The sequence below is a fragment of the Rhipicephalus microplus genome, chromosome 9, assembly GCF_043290135.1.
Source record: "Rhipicephalus microplus isolate Deutch F79 chromosome 9, USDA_Rmic, whole genome shotgun sequence".
NCBI lineage: Eukaryota > Metazoa > Arthropoda > Arachnida > Ixodida > Ixodidae > Rhipicephalus > Rhipicephalus microplus.
Genome location: NC_134708.1, coordinates 60,515,835 through 60,529,376, shown reverse-complemented (window position 1 = coordinate 60,529,376; position 13,542 = coordinate 60,515,835). Strand labels below are relative to the sequence as shown.

At 44.5% G+C, this 13,542-nt stretch overlaps 1 protein-coding gene across 1 annotated transcript in view; it reads left to right on the top strand.

The window, feature by feature from the left end:
- Window positions 1-6,645, top strand: part of LOC119164802 (orexin receptor type 2) — a 109,376-nt gene extending 102,731 nt beyond the window's left edge. Inside the window, exons 5-6 of the mRNA XM_037417008.2 lie at window positions 5,009-5,121; window positions 6,414-6,645. Coding sequence (XP_037272905.2) covers window positions 5,009-5,121; window positions 6,414-6,520 — 220 coding nt within the window. The 3' untranslated portion in view covers window positions 6,521-6,645. The remainder of the gene's footprint in view (window positions 1-5,008; window positions 5,122-6,413) is intronic.
- The last annotated feature ends 6,897 nt before the right edge of the window (window positions 6,646-13,542 follow it).

Here is a 13,542-nt window from a genome sequence, read left to right as displayed (position 1 = left end):
TTGTATGGTGGGTTTGGTATGCTAAAACCAAACAATCATAGAGTTTTCCAAAATTAACTAGAGGGCACTCTGGTGCTGCGACCGTTCAGCGACCATGGGAAGGATGGGTAGTACACACATTTACCTAGTCTTCATACTAGCGGGTGGCGAATCGTACTTGCGGCTTCGTTTATTGCTCTGTTTCAGTTTTGTTTTCAAAGAAAAAACGAACCTTTTTCAACCTAGGGACTTGATTCGAAATGGTAATGCTAAAAGAATAAGGTTGTGAAGCGCAAACGGTGAACATTTGCTAATTTATGTTTTTGTGAAAAAACAGGTCCAAGCCACGCAAACACACACGGAGCCAGAAGGAGGTTAGAAGTACAAAAATTAGACAAATGTGTGTACTACCCATCATTCCCATGCTCGCTGAAGCGCCGTGTGTTGCAGCTCTCTTAGACACTAGCGCCAGAGTTCCCTCTAGTGCATATTGAGAAACTCTATGCCAACAACCATTATTATTTGTTTCAACTGTCGAAAGTGCTGTCAAACATATATTGCCGAAGCCACAGAAAAAATATTCATCAGGTAAGCAAATAAAAATCTGTTGCTGGGAAAATGATACACAAAAGGAGTATAAGCATGCAGCACAATTTGCATCGGGTGCACGAGAACGGCTCGCTTAATTTCTCTTGCTTGTTTTGTTGTTTTTTTTTGACGTAAACTTTTGACAGCAACTTCAACGGTCAAATTGGCTGCTGAATCAACGGTGATAAACAAGCATAAAGAAGGCAAGACAGATGCGTTATCGGCTACGCACATGTTCAAATGTGCTTTATGTATGGGGCAAGAAGCCGCTAGTGCTCTTCCGAGTGCGATTCTCGGTCGTTGAAGACATAAGTGGTGACCAATGTTTGCCCTTTAGTGTTTGCAGTGCTCAACATTTGAAACGTGAAAGCTCGGAGTGCGTGGCTGCTTGCGTTGAGAGTGTGAGCATTCGTAACACATGGTGACTGCACCAGCTAGATAACCGTTCAGTCTATGATTCTTGGTGGCACCAACGGTGTGCTTCTTGCAATGGTTTTAAGCGTACGTATACTCTCTAGCAGCTTAAAAACATGTGTAGTGAACGTGTGTTCGTGTTCCCATTCGCATTTTACGTGAAGCGGCAGCGATGCCTGCAGTCCCGATTTGTCTCGTTGCGTTTTATGCTTCGCAGTGACGTCATGCCCAGTTTAACATTAAATATTCAAGAGACGAGAAGAGAGCAGAGTGAATCAGGGAACAAACGGCGGTTAAGGATATCATAGTTGAAATTAAGAAGAGAAAATGGACATGGGCCGGGCATGTAGCGCGTAGACAGGATAACCGCTGGTCATTAAGGGTAACTAACTGGATTCCCAGAGAAGGAAAGCGAGTTAGAGGGAGATAGAAGATTAGGTGGGCAGATGAGATTAAGAAGTTTGCGGGTATAAATTGGCAGCAGCAAGCACAGGACCGGGTTAACTGGCGGAACATGGGAGAGGCCTTTGTCCTGCAGTGGACGTAGTCAGGCTCATGATGATGATGATGATTCGTTGTTTGCTTCTAATATCTCCTATCTGCCCCTGTCTCTCAGTTAATTACTATTCCTGAGCACCACTGGTAGACATGCGTGGCTCCACCTTGCGGCTAAGTTCCCGCAAGCTGCTTTGTCAATGGCATAATCCCTTGGATTGGCGCCTGAGATTTTACGCCACGCGTGCCACTGTTCAGACTTGGAGGCCATGTTTGATAATTCTTCGTGAGCAGATAAGGACGCCTCAATGGCGATGCTCGCTTCTGACTGGTTCTTATTTTGCGACTTGCCACAAAAAAATGTTCAGAAGCATTCGCCCGTTGCTGCAGCTCTTTCTAATTTCTGCCGCTTGCAACAGCGTTGCTTGCAGTTGTTATGCTCGGGAGCCCAAACCGAACTTCATTGCTTCTTCAAGATATTCAAACTGGTATCGTGTGACGCAGACTTGCTGATGAAGCCTGGTGGTTTTGGGATGTCATATCCCACATATGAATCAATGGCTGTTGCAGCCAGCGTGAAAATCTGTGAGCGAGCCAGGCTGATGCAATCAACGGCCTCTCTTGCGATGCGTCTTACGCAACGCGTACCAAGCTCCCCCAGCGAGAGTCTCATTCTAGCCAACGATCAGCGGTGGTTCCTAACTGGAGGCTTCGAATTATACCGACTGATGCAAGGGTTCCCCATCAGGGCATATAAAAAACAAAGCGTTGCGAAGTGAGACAGAGCGACTGAAGAAATTCCGGCTCGTTGTCACAGCTCAGTGCGAGCTCCTTAAGCTGTCGGCCTCAGAGCAAAATATGTAGCACCTCTGTTTATACTGCGCATAAATGATGCCTTAACTTGCCGTCGCCTTGCCCGCTCCGTCTATCAGCTGTGCGCAGATGCAGCCGCTAGCCGAGACACGCGATACGGAACACCTTACGCGGCGGGAGGCATGTGTTTTTCCCACATATGAGTATATACCGCGAAGGCCCAACCACACGCACGCAACTTCCGAGTGATAGTGACGAGCGACAGTCGCGGCGACATCTGTCACCACGTCGCTTGTCACGTCGTGGGCTTTTGGAAAACTAGAAAAAAATAACCTGACTCCCGGAAGCGAGCGTGACAATTTCTGGCCACAAGACAGCAGCCTAGATCCTCGCTAGGGTGGCTATCCTCACTTCGGTTGTGATTTGTTATCGATGTTTCTTCTCCATGCCTACTCTTACGACAGTAAGGTATAGTCTGCCTTCTCTACAGCCATATCTCGCACCTAGAGTGAGTCAGTGGCCGTATTTGTTGACGATCTTGTTATCGACGTTTTTTCCCCTGTTTTGGTAGCAGCTTGATGAAATAGTGGTAGCTGGCTGCAACGTCAACTTCGGCATGCAAAGTTTGCAGTAGCGTACGCTTCTGGGCACCCCATGTGGTCAAATCTTATTTTACTGTCACGGATACATGTAATTTTGTGGCAGAAGAAAGCCGCTAAAATCTTTTACAGAATTCCTTAACTAAGTCACTCAACACAGCAACATGTCGCCATGGATCAACTTTTTAACATTATTTCCGCAATTTATCGGCGTGCCATCAATAGTTTAGAATCAAGTAAGAACGTGAATTCATTCCAACATGGGGTGCCTCTCATCGCAACGTGACCGTGCGACGAAGCCCGCTGGTCACTGTCGCTTGTTGCCGTGACTCGAGAATCACTTGCATGTGGTTGGGACTACATAGACTGCGCTTACATGCTATACCATGTGAATCGGCTGCAGCAGGCCGACATGCGTCAAGAACGATTGCAGCGCTCAACCGGCGGCCCTGAGGAACACAGACTGAACGGCTGTTTACTTGATGCAGTCGTCATGCATACCTAACACTCTCGCGCTCACCATACCACACACTGACCACTGGCTGACACGTAGATGAGTTATCACGTTTTAGTTGCCGAGCGCGGCACATTGCCTGTAGTTGTAAGCAGTAGTAGTTGCAGACACATTGAGTGTACGTAGATAGATAAAACGTCTGGAGTTATATGGTAGATGTTACAAGCAATCTGAAAGAACGAGTCATCGCATCTTCTGCGTAAACCCACGTAGATGACTACTGCAATACGTTTCCATGGGCCGATTGATGAAGCAAAATTTGCTTCTTTTCGCTCTGAGAAAAACTGAAGGGAAAATATTTGGGCACGAAAACATTTCCTCACTATTTGCGTGACCCGTTTTCTAAAGAAGGATCCCACCAACAAGACACATTTATTGCTTTAGGCGCATACTACAGTGAAAGTATGAAGCAGTTTAGATGGATAAACTTTACTCTGAATTCTGCAATATTGCTAATGTGATCACTATAGACATGCTGATAAAGGAGCAAGTTACGCTCAAAGTTTCAATTCTGATTGATATGTGGGGTTTAACGTCCGAAAACCCCCATATGATTATGAGAGACGCCATAGTGAAGGGCTCGAGAAATTTAGACCGCCTGGGGTTTTTTAACGTGCACCCAAATCTGAGCACATGGGCGTATACAGCATTTTCGCCTCCATCGAAAATGCAGCCGCAACAGCCGGGATTCGATCCCGCGATAGCCACTAGACCGCAGTGGCGTGAACAAGGTTTCATTTTGAAATGTCTCACAGAATCTTCTCACTTGACGTCACGGCTTCCAAAGTAAGCTCACGGTTTTTTGGTGACTTCGTCTGAACAACATTCATTGAAGTTTAGCCTGTTAATTCTCTTGCCCTTTAAGAGAACAGTGTACGTATTTGTTACTAGTAATGAACTAAGCACACCCTAGTAGCCACCATAAATGTTTATATTGTCACGGCGTTTAGTGCATAAAATTGAAAGTGATGTACCCACTAGGAATATTCTGCGTGTTTGTTTTTCGCTTAGTGAGAGTATTCCCGCCGCCGCAATCATTTTGGGGTGAAGTGACCAAGAGCAATTGACTAATACGAGAAAAATTTTGTTTCTGTTCACAGCCCCTTTATTAGCCTCCTGCTTCTTCGAAGTAAAATGATTAAAACTGGGGCTACCTGGTAACAGCCTTTATGAAGCCCTGGTGCTATTAAATGCTCGTCCAAGCTGTAATGGCACCAGGGCTTCATAAAGCATTCACTGTATGAACTGAGGGAAGTTTGGTGGGTTAGTAAGAGTTGACGAACTAAACCAACCGAGGCATGAAAAGCTGAAACAAGCAAAGCTGAAGTAAATAAGACCAGCGGCGAACATCAAACTAAGTTTGTTAGCAAGGAAAGAGAATAAATTCAACTTCAAGCACAGCAATCGGACATCATTGTGTCGGCATTCTCTGTTTTTTTTAGCTGCCTTTCATGACACGGTTTCTCGATGCTGGAAATTGTACGGCGTTTGAGTAAACATTCACAAGCACCCTTGAAGCGGCATTCATCCAACGTAAAATTGCCGATCCAATGGAGATATGTGGTTGAGCGATGACTTAAGAGGGCTTGCTCGCTTTCAAACGCAGGTACACGACAGATCTTCCCCAGACGCCTCTCATGAGCGTCGCCTCCCTCCTCTCCCACTGGCTCTGCTACTTCAACTCGGCAATCAACCCGATCGTCTACAATTTCATGAGTGGTGAGTGAGGGAAACGTTTTTGTTTTGTTTTCGACAATAATATGTCCGTCATTTGTGGAAGTTCACGTATGCCCTCATCGACAATTGTGCAAATGGCCTTCATTTTACGTCACATGCTTACAATGTAATTGGATGGCTGTGCACACCAATACATAGGAACAAATGCTGTGAAAAAACATTGAAATGAAACTTGAAAAACTTCAAAATAAAACTTCAAAATGAAACTCGAAAATGAAACTTCAATGAAAACTTCAGTCAAAGTAAAATATTTTCTAAGTGTTGTCTGGCTCAGGTGCGCGAGGAGCGTTAATTGTGCGCACCACGGCAACAAAAAACATGGATTTTGGGGTGCGTAAAGGTGATGTGAGTGTACCTGTAGTTATGTCGTGCGTTAAGTGCTATATATAACCGCGATAATGGACTACTTCGATCTATTCTTTAAGCTATTGCTAACTCTTATTGTGGAAGTAGTAATAGAGCACATATTCGAAACAGCTCACCTAACATAACGTGGCTTTGTAAAAGTTGAGCTAACTGGTCTGACATACTCTTAGAACGAAGAGTGTTTGTTATTCCCTTTTTTTTGGAGTTCTGATCTGGCTCGTTTTACGTAGATGTTAAAGACACGTGAACTATTTCGAGTCCCCACGCTGTACGAATAGAGCTTGGTTGTTTTTAAAGAGATTACACGCGTCTCGTTACAAGAACTTCATGGCTGATTAGTGCTTAGGGTGCTCATCTTTTGGACCAAAGGGGTTCGAACGCGGCCGTGTTGGCTGCACGTTGATAGAGGCATGATGGTAGAAGCCCGGATACTTCACGAGGTGTTGAAGAACACCAGATATCCCAAATTCCCGGCGTCCTCCTTTCCGACATCTCTCATAATTGCGTCGTGGTCTGTTGACATGAACCGTGTTTAACAACTCTTAAAGGGCCAGTCAACAGTCTCCGAAACGCGCATTTTTCCTGCGGGCGACCGATCTCTTTATACACGCAGTGACGTCAACTCGGCGACTGGTGACGTGACGCAGCACGCAGTTCGTCGGTTGGTCTAAACAAGGCCTCAACAAACAGTAATGAGGTCAACGTCACTGATCACCGAGTTGACGTCACTGCGCGTATAAGGAGGTTGGTCACGCGCCGTGAAAATGCGCGAGCTTGTCCAGCGCATTTCGGAGCCTGTTGATTGGCCCTTCAAAAAACAGTCAAATACATTTCCTTTTTTTTGCTTAGGGTTTGTAAGCAACACGCCTTTTTCATTTTCTCGTTTTTTTTTCCTTTCCGCTCAACAGGCAAATTCCGCAAGGAGTACAACAAATCATTTCGCTGGCTGCTCAAGCGGGTCCTGCTGTGCGGGATCGGCCGGCGCAAGTCGAGCGCCGATGCGTCCGAGCTATAGCATACAGCTGGCCGGCTTCGAGTGAGTTCGAGGCTAGCCAAGATCAACCAGAGTACGCGACAGCGTTCGACCCGACAGAGCTCCTGCAAAAGCACCTCCGCCTGTACCGTCTGTGAACTCTAATTGAAGACCCCTTGTGCTGACTGGAATAGACTGAAAAAATGGAGTGGGGGAGGACCATTTTACACCAACGTGTTTTATGCCCGGTGCACGTTGAACTTGTGAGTTCGAGGACGTCAAGTACTTTAAGTGTGACAGTGTGGCCAGAGGTGTCTCTTCCTTTCTCGTTATTGTGACTGACTAAACAGCTGTTATTCTGTGCCCGAGTGTTGGCACACACTGCTGAGCCGTGAAGTGTTGGTGTATATGACTGAACCTTGTATTTCACCGTTTACCGTACGTGAATGCTATAAGCGTCAATATCAACCTAGAGCTCCTATGAAGAGTGGGAGAAAGTGGAGCGTCAGAGTTAGTGTGTGTGTGTGTGTGTCATTTGAGTACACTCCGGTCTCTGTGAGCTGTACACGTATCGTCGTATCCGCCTGGTACATAGCGATATCAAAGCTCATAACGTCCTCATAACTTTTATTCGCGTTGGAGCCGCCAAAACACCTGCTCTCACTGCCTTTCCCAGCCTACACTGCTAAAGAAGGTGACTTTGATTACGATGCTTCCTTTTTCTCGAACCTATTTTATTAGCTCTCACTGTTTGTCCGAAAATTACTGTAAATATCAACAGTGCATGTTGAAGAAAAGAGATGAAAAAAAATGTCTCTGACTTCTGAGTATATTTACTTTGTCTCAATCAACATCGTGTGACAGATCTGCTGTTCATTTGTTCATAGTGAAACGTAAAATTAGTGAGAGCTTTGACGATGTAATACACCCCCCCCCCCCCCATTTGGGTTTAAATGTGTACCATTAGCTTGAATAAAAGAAATTTCAAAACTTTCAGTTTCACTCTACAGACAAGCTATTTTGCAGTGATTTTTTTAAAATTCCCATTCGGGGCGGCATCCTTACAAAGATTCAATAAAACTTCTATTTACTGACAGCCATTTCTCAGAATACTTTAAAAGACATTTGGCATGATGTTTCAAAATAATCAGCCCGAATTCATGTGTAATATCGCATAGGTGCTTTTCACGCACTGAAATCGTTGTTACGCTCCCCAGTGCATATTCAGTGAATGACATACCCCAGCCATAGAGGTGCCCTATCAATGGCACGTGAAAAACAGGGTGCTACATAGCCCACAAACTGTATTTATTGACTGCAGTTTAAACAAAACTTACCCTTAAAAATGGCTTGTAAACACATCGATGCCAAATAGCACAAAATGTGGGGGATTTAAAGCCATTTAATTGTGTTGATTAGCTAAAAATAGGTAAATCCTACCATTTGATGCACCACACCATAAACCTTGCTCAAATTTAATGATTCAGGAGCTAACAGAGTTGCGTGTTTACGAAAGCACGTTTTTGGGCTAGTTCTTCAAGGATAAGGGTTGATTTTAACATATTGTCGATTTCTTGTCGATTTCGTTTGTGCCATACGAGACATGGGTGTGCTACTGTTCCCGTCAGAAACATTTTCTTTTTGTCAAGTCGCTACGACGCTCTTTAACGACGGTCGAATTGCGAACGCCTCGGCAAAATGTAATCATCCTTGCATATCTTGACGGAACTCTCATAAACCACGTACCATTGTTCCCGACAAGGACTGTTATGTGCGCAGTGCCAATAAGTGTCTATATTGTGCTCTTCATTCATTTTAGACCACTAATAAACATCGCTAATTGTGATAACATTCTATGACGGAAGCACACTATTTCTATCGTGTGTGCGTTCAATCCCCCATCGCCATCTTGACCTATCCCTGGAAAAAATGTTACGCTAAAATATTTCATATAAAAATGCATTATATTTTGAGAGACGACTGCTAAATCCTTATGCATTTCAACTCTGTGACTGCTTTTAACTCATATTGCAACGTAGCAACGACTGCTTAAGAAATTTTTTTTTCTGATTCTTTAGAATTTGATGTTTTTGCCCGAAACACTTTCCTTCAAGTCATGACACATATGTTGGCTGCTGGAAAAATAGCGGAGTTTCAAACAGGGTCGCATATTGTGCTTAACTTGTTGTTCCCCCAGCATGAACCCTGGACTTATGGTGTAAGTGTCCTTCCATCGTAACCCGACAGCTTAAATATCAGAGGCTTTCATATAGGAATGAAAGAACACGTAAGGCGAAATCTTATCTATGTATCTGACGTCAGTGATTTCTTGGGGCAGCTCTGCTATTTACATTTATCAAGCATACTGAAGACCCTAACAAATGGAGTAAATGTAAGGGAAAAGCAAAACATGTATGTCAGCTTTGCGAACCTATTATTTTATCAGGCGACAAAGGAGCAGTGACACCATTGCTTGCGGCAGTTAGAGCAGTAGTATAAACTGTGACTTCTTTAAGCACTCATATCATTTCGGTGTGTGTGTATTAGCTTACCGAAGCAACATGTGAAGTGCACAAACAGGTGTAATCAGTTATCACTTTCATAAAGTATTATCAATAACACACATGTGTTGTTTAGTCTACTGTTAAAAAAGTGCGCGATAAACATCAGCACGAGGAGTTTGGTGAGGTTAGATCAACACTGAACAGTTGCGTCAAGATTGAATTAAAGCACACACCGGAAATCTCAGTCTCACTTTTTCTACTTGTTGTTCAGATGACGTTTTCAAGTATGCCTGATGACATTCAGTTACTGTGCCTGTTTGATATCATTTGGGGGAAGTATAATAAAATTCGAACGTACGTAATCTGCGACACAAGTGGCGAAGCTGTTGAGATTATTTTACCTGTCTATAGAATGTATAGCAGATACATCCTAGTATACTACATAATTTTTTAGAATTTTGCAACCTGCAGTGCTGTGTGGCAACATTCGTAACCCTGGTTACTTATTGATTTTTCACAACTGAAGGGAGCAAAAGAAAAAAATACGGCCTTTGAGAAGTATGGTCTGTAGTGACATTGTTGCATGTTGCTGACGTCATGAATTGTTCTGGCGTCACAGAGCGCCTGAATCAAGTACGATGTGTGTGTAACAAAAATGTGAGATCCACATAAAACGCCTTTTTTTGCGACGTCTCCTTTGAGTTATTCTCACGATTATTGTTATCCGTTTTTTCTCCAGCAACAAAGAACCCACTATTTTTGTTGCTGCAACATAGGAAGGTTTCTTCTAGTGCCGAAGAGTTCACAGCATGCAAAACTAAAAAAAAACCAATGTGGGGGGAACAAGGTTGTCGATTGATTTTGAGTTTCAAGAATAACAAACAATAAATGATTTTGAAAACTCAATCTTTCAGTGTTTGCAAGCTTTCTTTCTGAAAAGATCGCTACTCAGTTCGAGATATTTAACTGCGTCCCGAGAGAATCGACGTCTGCGCATTCTCTTGGCGGTAATCTGGTCGAATGGCGATGCTGTGAGCATGTGCATACAGCAATCTACAGTGCAGACATGGTCTGCTGCACTGTCTTCTTCAGAGCGAAATACTCCCTACCTTTGTTGATTGAGGGGTGAGGGTTTAAGGGGAGAAAGGGGAGGAAGCGGTAAACATTGCGCCCAGCGACATACAGTAACGTAGCACTATTTTGCTTTGGTTTGCAAGGCACTGCGGTGGGGCGTGCATCGCATTAAAAAGAAGAACGTGGCTCATGAAGCCCGCGCTGGAGTTACTTTCTGCTCATGTGTTTAATACTACCTATATTGCATACTGTGGCCTCCGAAAGACGATGAAATAACACGTGGTTGGCAATGACGCGATGCGGTAAAAATGCAGAGGCTCTGCTTCTAAGTTGTACAAGAATGGATACCGGAGGGGCGAATGCGAACGCGTGTGGCAACAGATAATAAATCAAATTGTTTGGGTGTAGGCTGTCCTTAACTGCTGTAGCAATGAAAATGAGCGCGATAAGTAAGCTCATCATCAACATCACCATCATCATCATCATTATCATCATCATCATACAGCCTCACTCCGCCCACTCCAGGGCAAAGGCCTCGCCCATGATTCGCCAATCAACTCGGTCCTGTGTCTGCTGCTGCCACATTATACCCACGAACTTTCCAATGTTACCTGCCCACCTAACTTTGTCTCCTCCTCACCTGTTTACTTTCCCTGGGAATTCAGTTAGTTACCCTTAATGACCATCGGTTATCCTGCCGACGCACTACGTGCCTGGCCCACGTCCATTTCTTCTTGATTGCAACTATGATATTGCCGCACGTTGTTAGGCCCAAGTCTTGTGCCGCTTCCTGTTCTTATGAATTCGGCCAGACCAACTGACAAGCCAAACGCGTCAAGCTAAACGCGCCATGCAACGCTGGCTGCACGTGTCACCACACCACGCGCTGGAAAATGAAGGCTGGCGGTCTTTCGAAGGAGCGGCACGTGATGAGACGCATAAAGAAGACGTTGACGAGGTTTTGCACTAGCGAGCTCAGGACAAGCTTTGTGTATTTAGTTGGCAGGAGCAAGTTCACCATAAATTAATGGTTTCTTAGCTTTCGGCGTGGTATTTGTTGGTTACAATATCCTTAACCCCAGTTAGTTTTCTGACCCACTCTGCTCTCGTCTTGTCTCTTAAGGTTGCACCTATCATTTTCCTTCTCTTTACTCGTTGCGTCGTCGTCAATTTAAGCTGAACCCTCTTTGTAAGCATCCAGGTTTCTGCTCCGTAGGTAACTACTGGCAAGATGCAGATAAGTAAGCTCATTGTTAGCAAAATAAAAGCCGACATATCCACGAAGTGATTGATGATGAGTGGGCAAGGCAGTGGAATCGTTCGGTGATAACATAAATCAGCCGTAACACTAACCACTCATGCATGTAAATGAGTGCCAAGTGGATGAGGGTGGCGACTTGGGCTTGTTAGTATGGTAGCAGGATAAGATGTGGTAGCGCAGACAAAGGACATGGTCAAAAGAAGGCACATTCAGTGCTGTGTTGTCTTGAATGTGCTTTCTCTTGTCAATGCTTTTTGTCTGCGCTACTGTATATTAAAGTGCCAAGTCGCGTACAGTTAAATACAATGCTTATGCTGTGGTGAGTTGCAATTTTATTTTACTTTCACTACTACTCCTTTGTGGTATCGCATCTACCCTAAAATTGGAAAAAATAAGGTCTGTCCTTTAGTGGCTGTTGGTTGTTTTCAGTCATACAAAAACATCACAGAGCATATCGAGGCTTCATACACTGGTCATTCACAAGCCAGTTAGTGTCCGTGATCATCAGCGTCATAATCTTCATCGTCATGGCATATAGTGGGTACCTTGCATGTGCTGTGCCGTTATGGTAGAAAGAGTGTACGGTGTGAAACGTGCTTTTTTTTCATCGTCATCAGCGTCATAACCATCGTCAGCGGTAGCTAGGGCGCACAACGCCGACGGACAAGCCTCCACCAAGAGGAGGAACGCCCCTAAAAGATGGGGAGGAATAAAGTATGTAGAGAACAGTGTTTCAACTTCAGAAACGTGGAAAAATAGAAGGGGTGACGAGTGCAGCAGTTTGAGAGTGATTTCTTTGATGATGGATGAGGCAGTACTGCTACCAAGCCTAAGACAGCGTATCTAGGGAAGGGCGTTCCCGCTCCACTAACCTCACCGGAAAAAGAGGCGACGGTATGCAGCTCCCCCTACGGTACTTCTTAGTCTTCTTCTTTTTCTTCTTCATTACATACCCGGTTTCAGTTTTTTATGGCATGTAGGCAAGGGTGTTTCACCTTCACTAACCTCGTCGGTTATTTCTTGGGATCACTGTTGCTTTATTCATTTTTACTGAACCAGTGATAATTAGTGTGATTGACGGAATTGTCGTGGTGCATGCCCATTTATGACAAACCGCAGCCACATCACACACATCGACAACATTAGGCGCCGACAAGCAGAGACCTTAAGCGGCTTCGCACGTAAAATAAGTTAATGTAGTTTACCAACTAAAGTTTTCAGGAAAGTGCATGAACAGTTCGATGGGCTCTCACAAAGTTTCGTTCGTTCCGCAAAAACTTTTGCACCGTGACGCAAGTCTCAACGGTAACATGATCGTAATCGGCAAAGGTGAATACCTGATCGAAATAGGCACTTTTTATTGAAGGACAAGGAGGTATTTTTTGAACATCATGGCATTGAAGCGCTCGTTTCGTATAAATTCTTCTCGTTGGCATCGTTGGTTGTGAGCGTAAAATCATCTTGCCCGATACCGAAAAAAAATGAGAAAGATGCAAATAAAACAATGAAAACTTTCGGACCCAATTGAGGATTTTACTATGTTTTGCAATGCAGTGAAAATATGGCCCGTATTCACAAACGCTCCTTCACTTAAGGGCTCCCCTCGACTTGACGAAGTCAAGGCGGAGCGTGCTCCTCCACTCAAGGAGCCGATGTGTTTCATGAACGCTACTCGAGGGCTCCTTCGCCAAGGGCCGACTCGAGAAACGCTCCTTCACTTGACTTACGCAAGACGCATCTGGTAGCGAGGGTATGTGATAAAATACCACATTAAATAACAAAAGTTTAGGTTGAAACACTTTGGATAGGTTAAAAAATTGTCGACTGTCATTAAATGTGTATACGGTGGAAGTATTAAGCGAGATTTCAAATACTATAAGCTAGTTTCGATATCAGGCAGGCACCATATTAGCCAAGCCACGCCAGAGCCGAAGCCGCCAGGATTAGATGCCGGTTTTGCGAAGACTCGTTTGCACGTGTGAACGAAGTTTTGTTGCACCTCGTGTCGTGGTGCCGTAGTGACGAACGGTGTAATAATGTCTTTCAACGATGACGGTGGCGTCGCGCGTGACGGCAGGAAGACCACCGCAACGCGGTTCGTGTTCACGCGTGAGGAGCGTGAACTGCTTGTCAATCTGGTGACGCGGCACAAGGCAGTTATCGAAAACAAGAGAACTGACGCGCTCACCAAGCGCTAAGGACAGTGCCTGGGAAAAAACTGACGA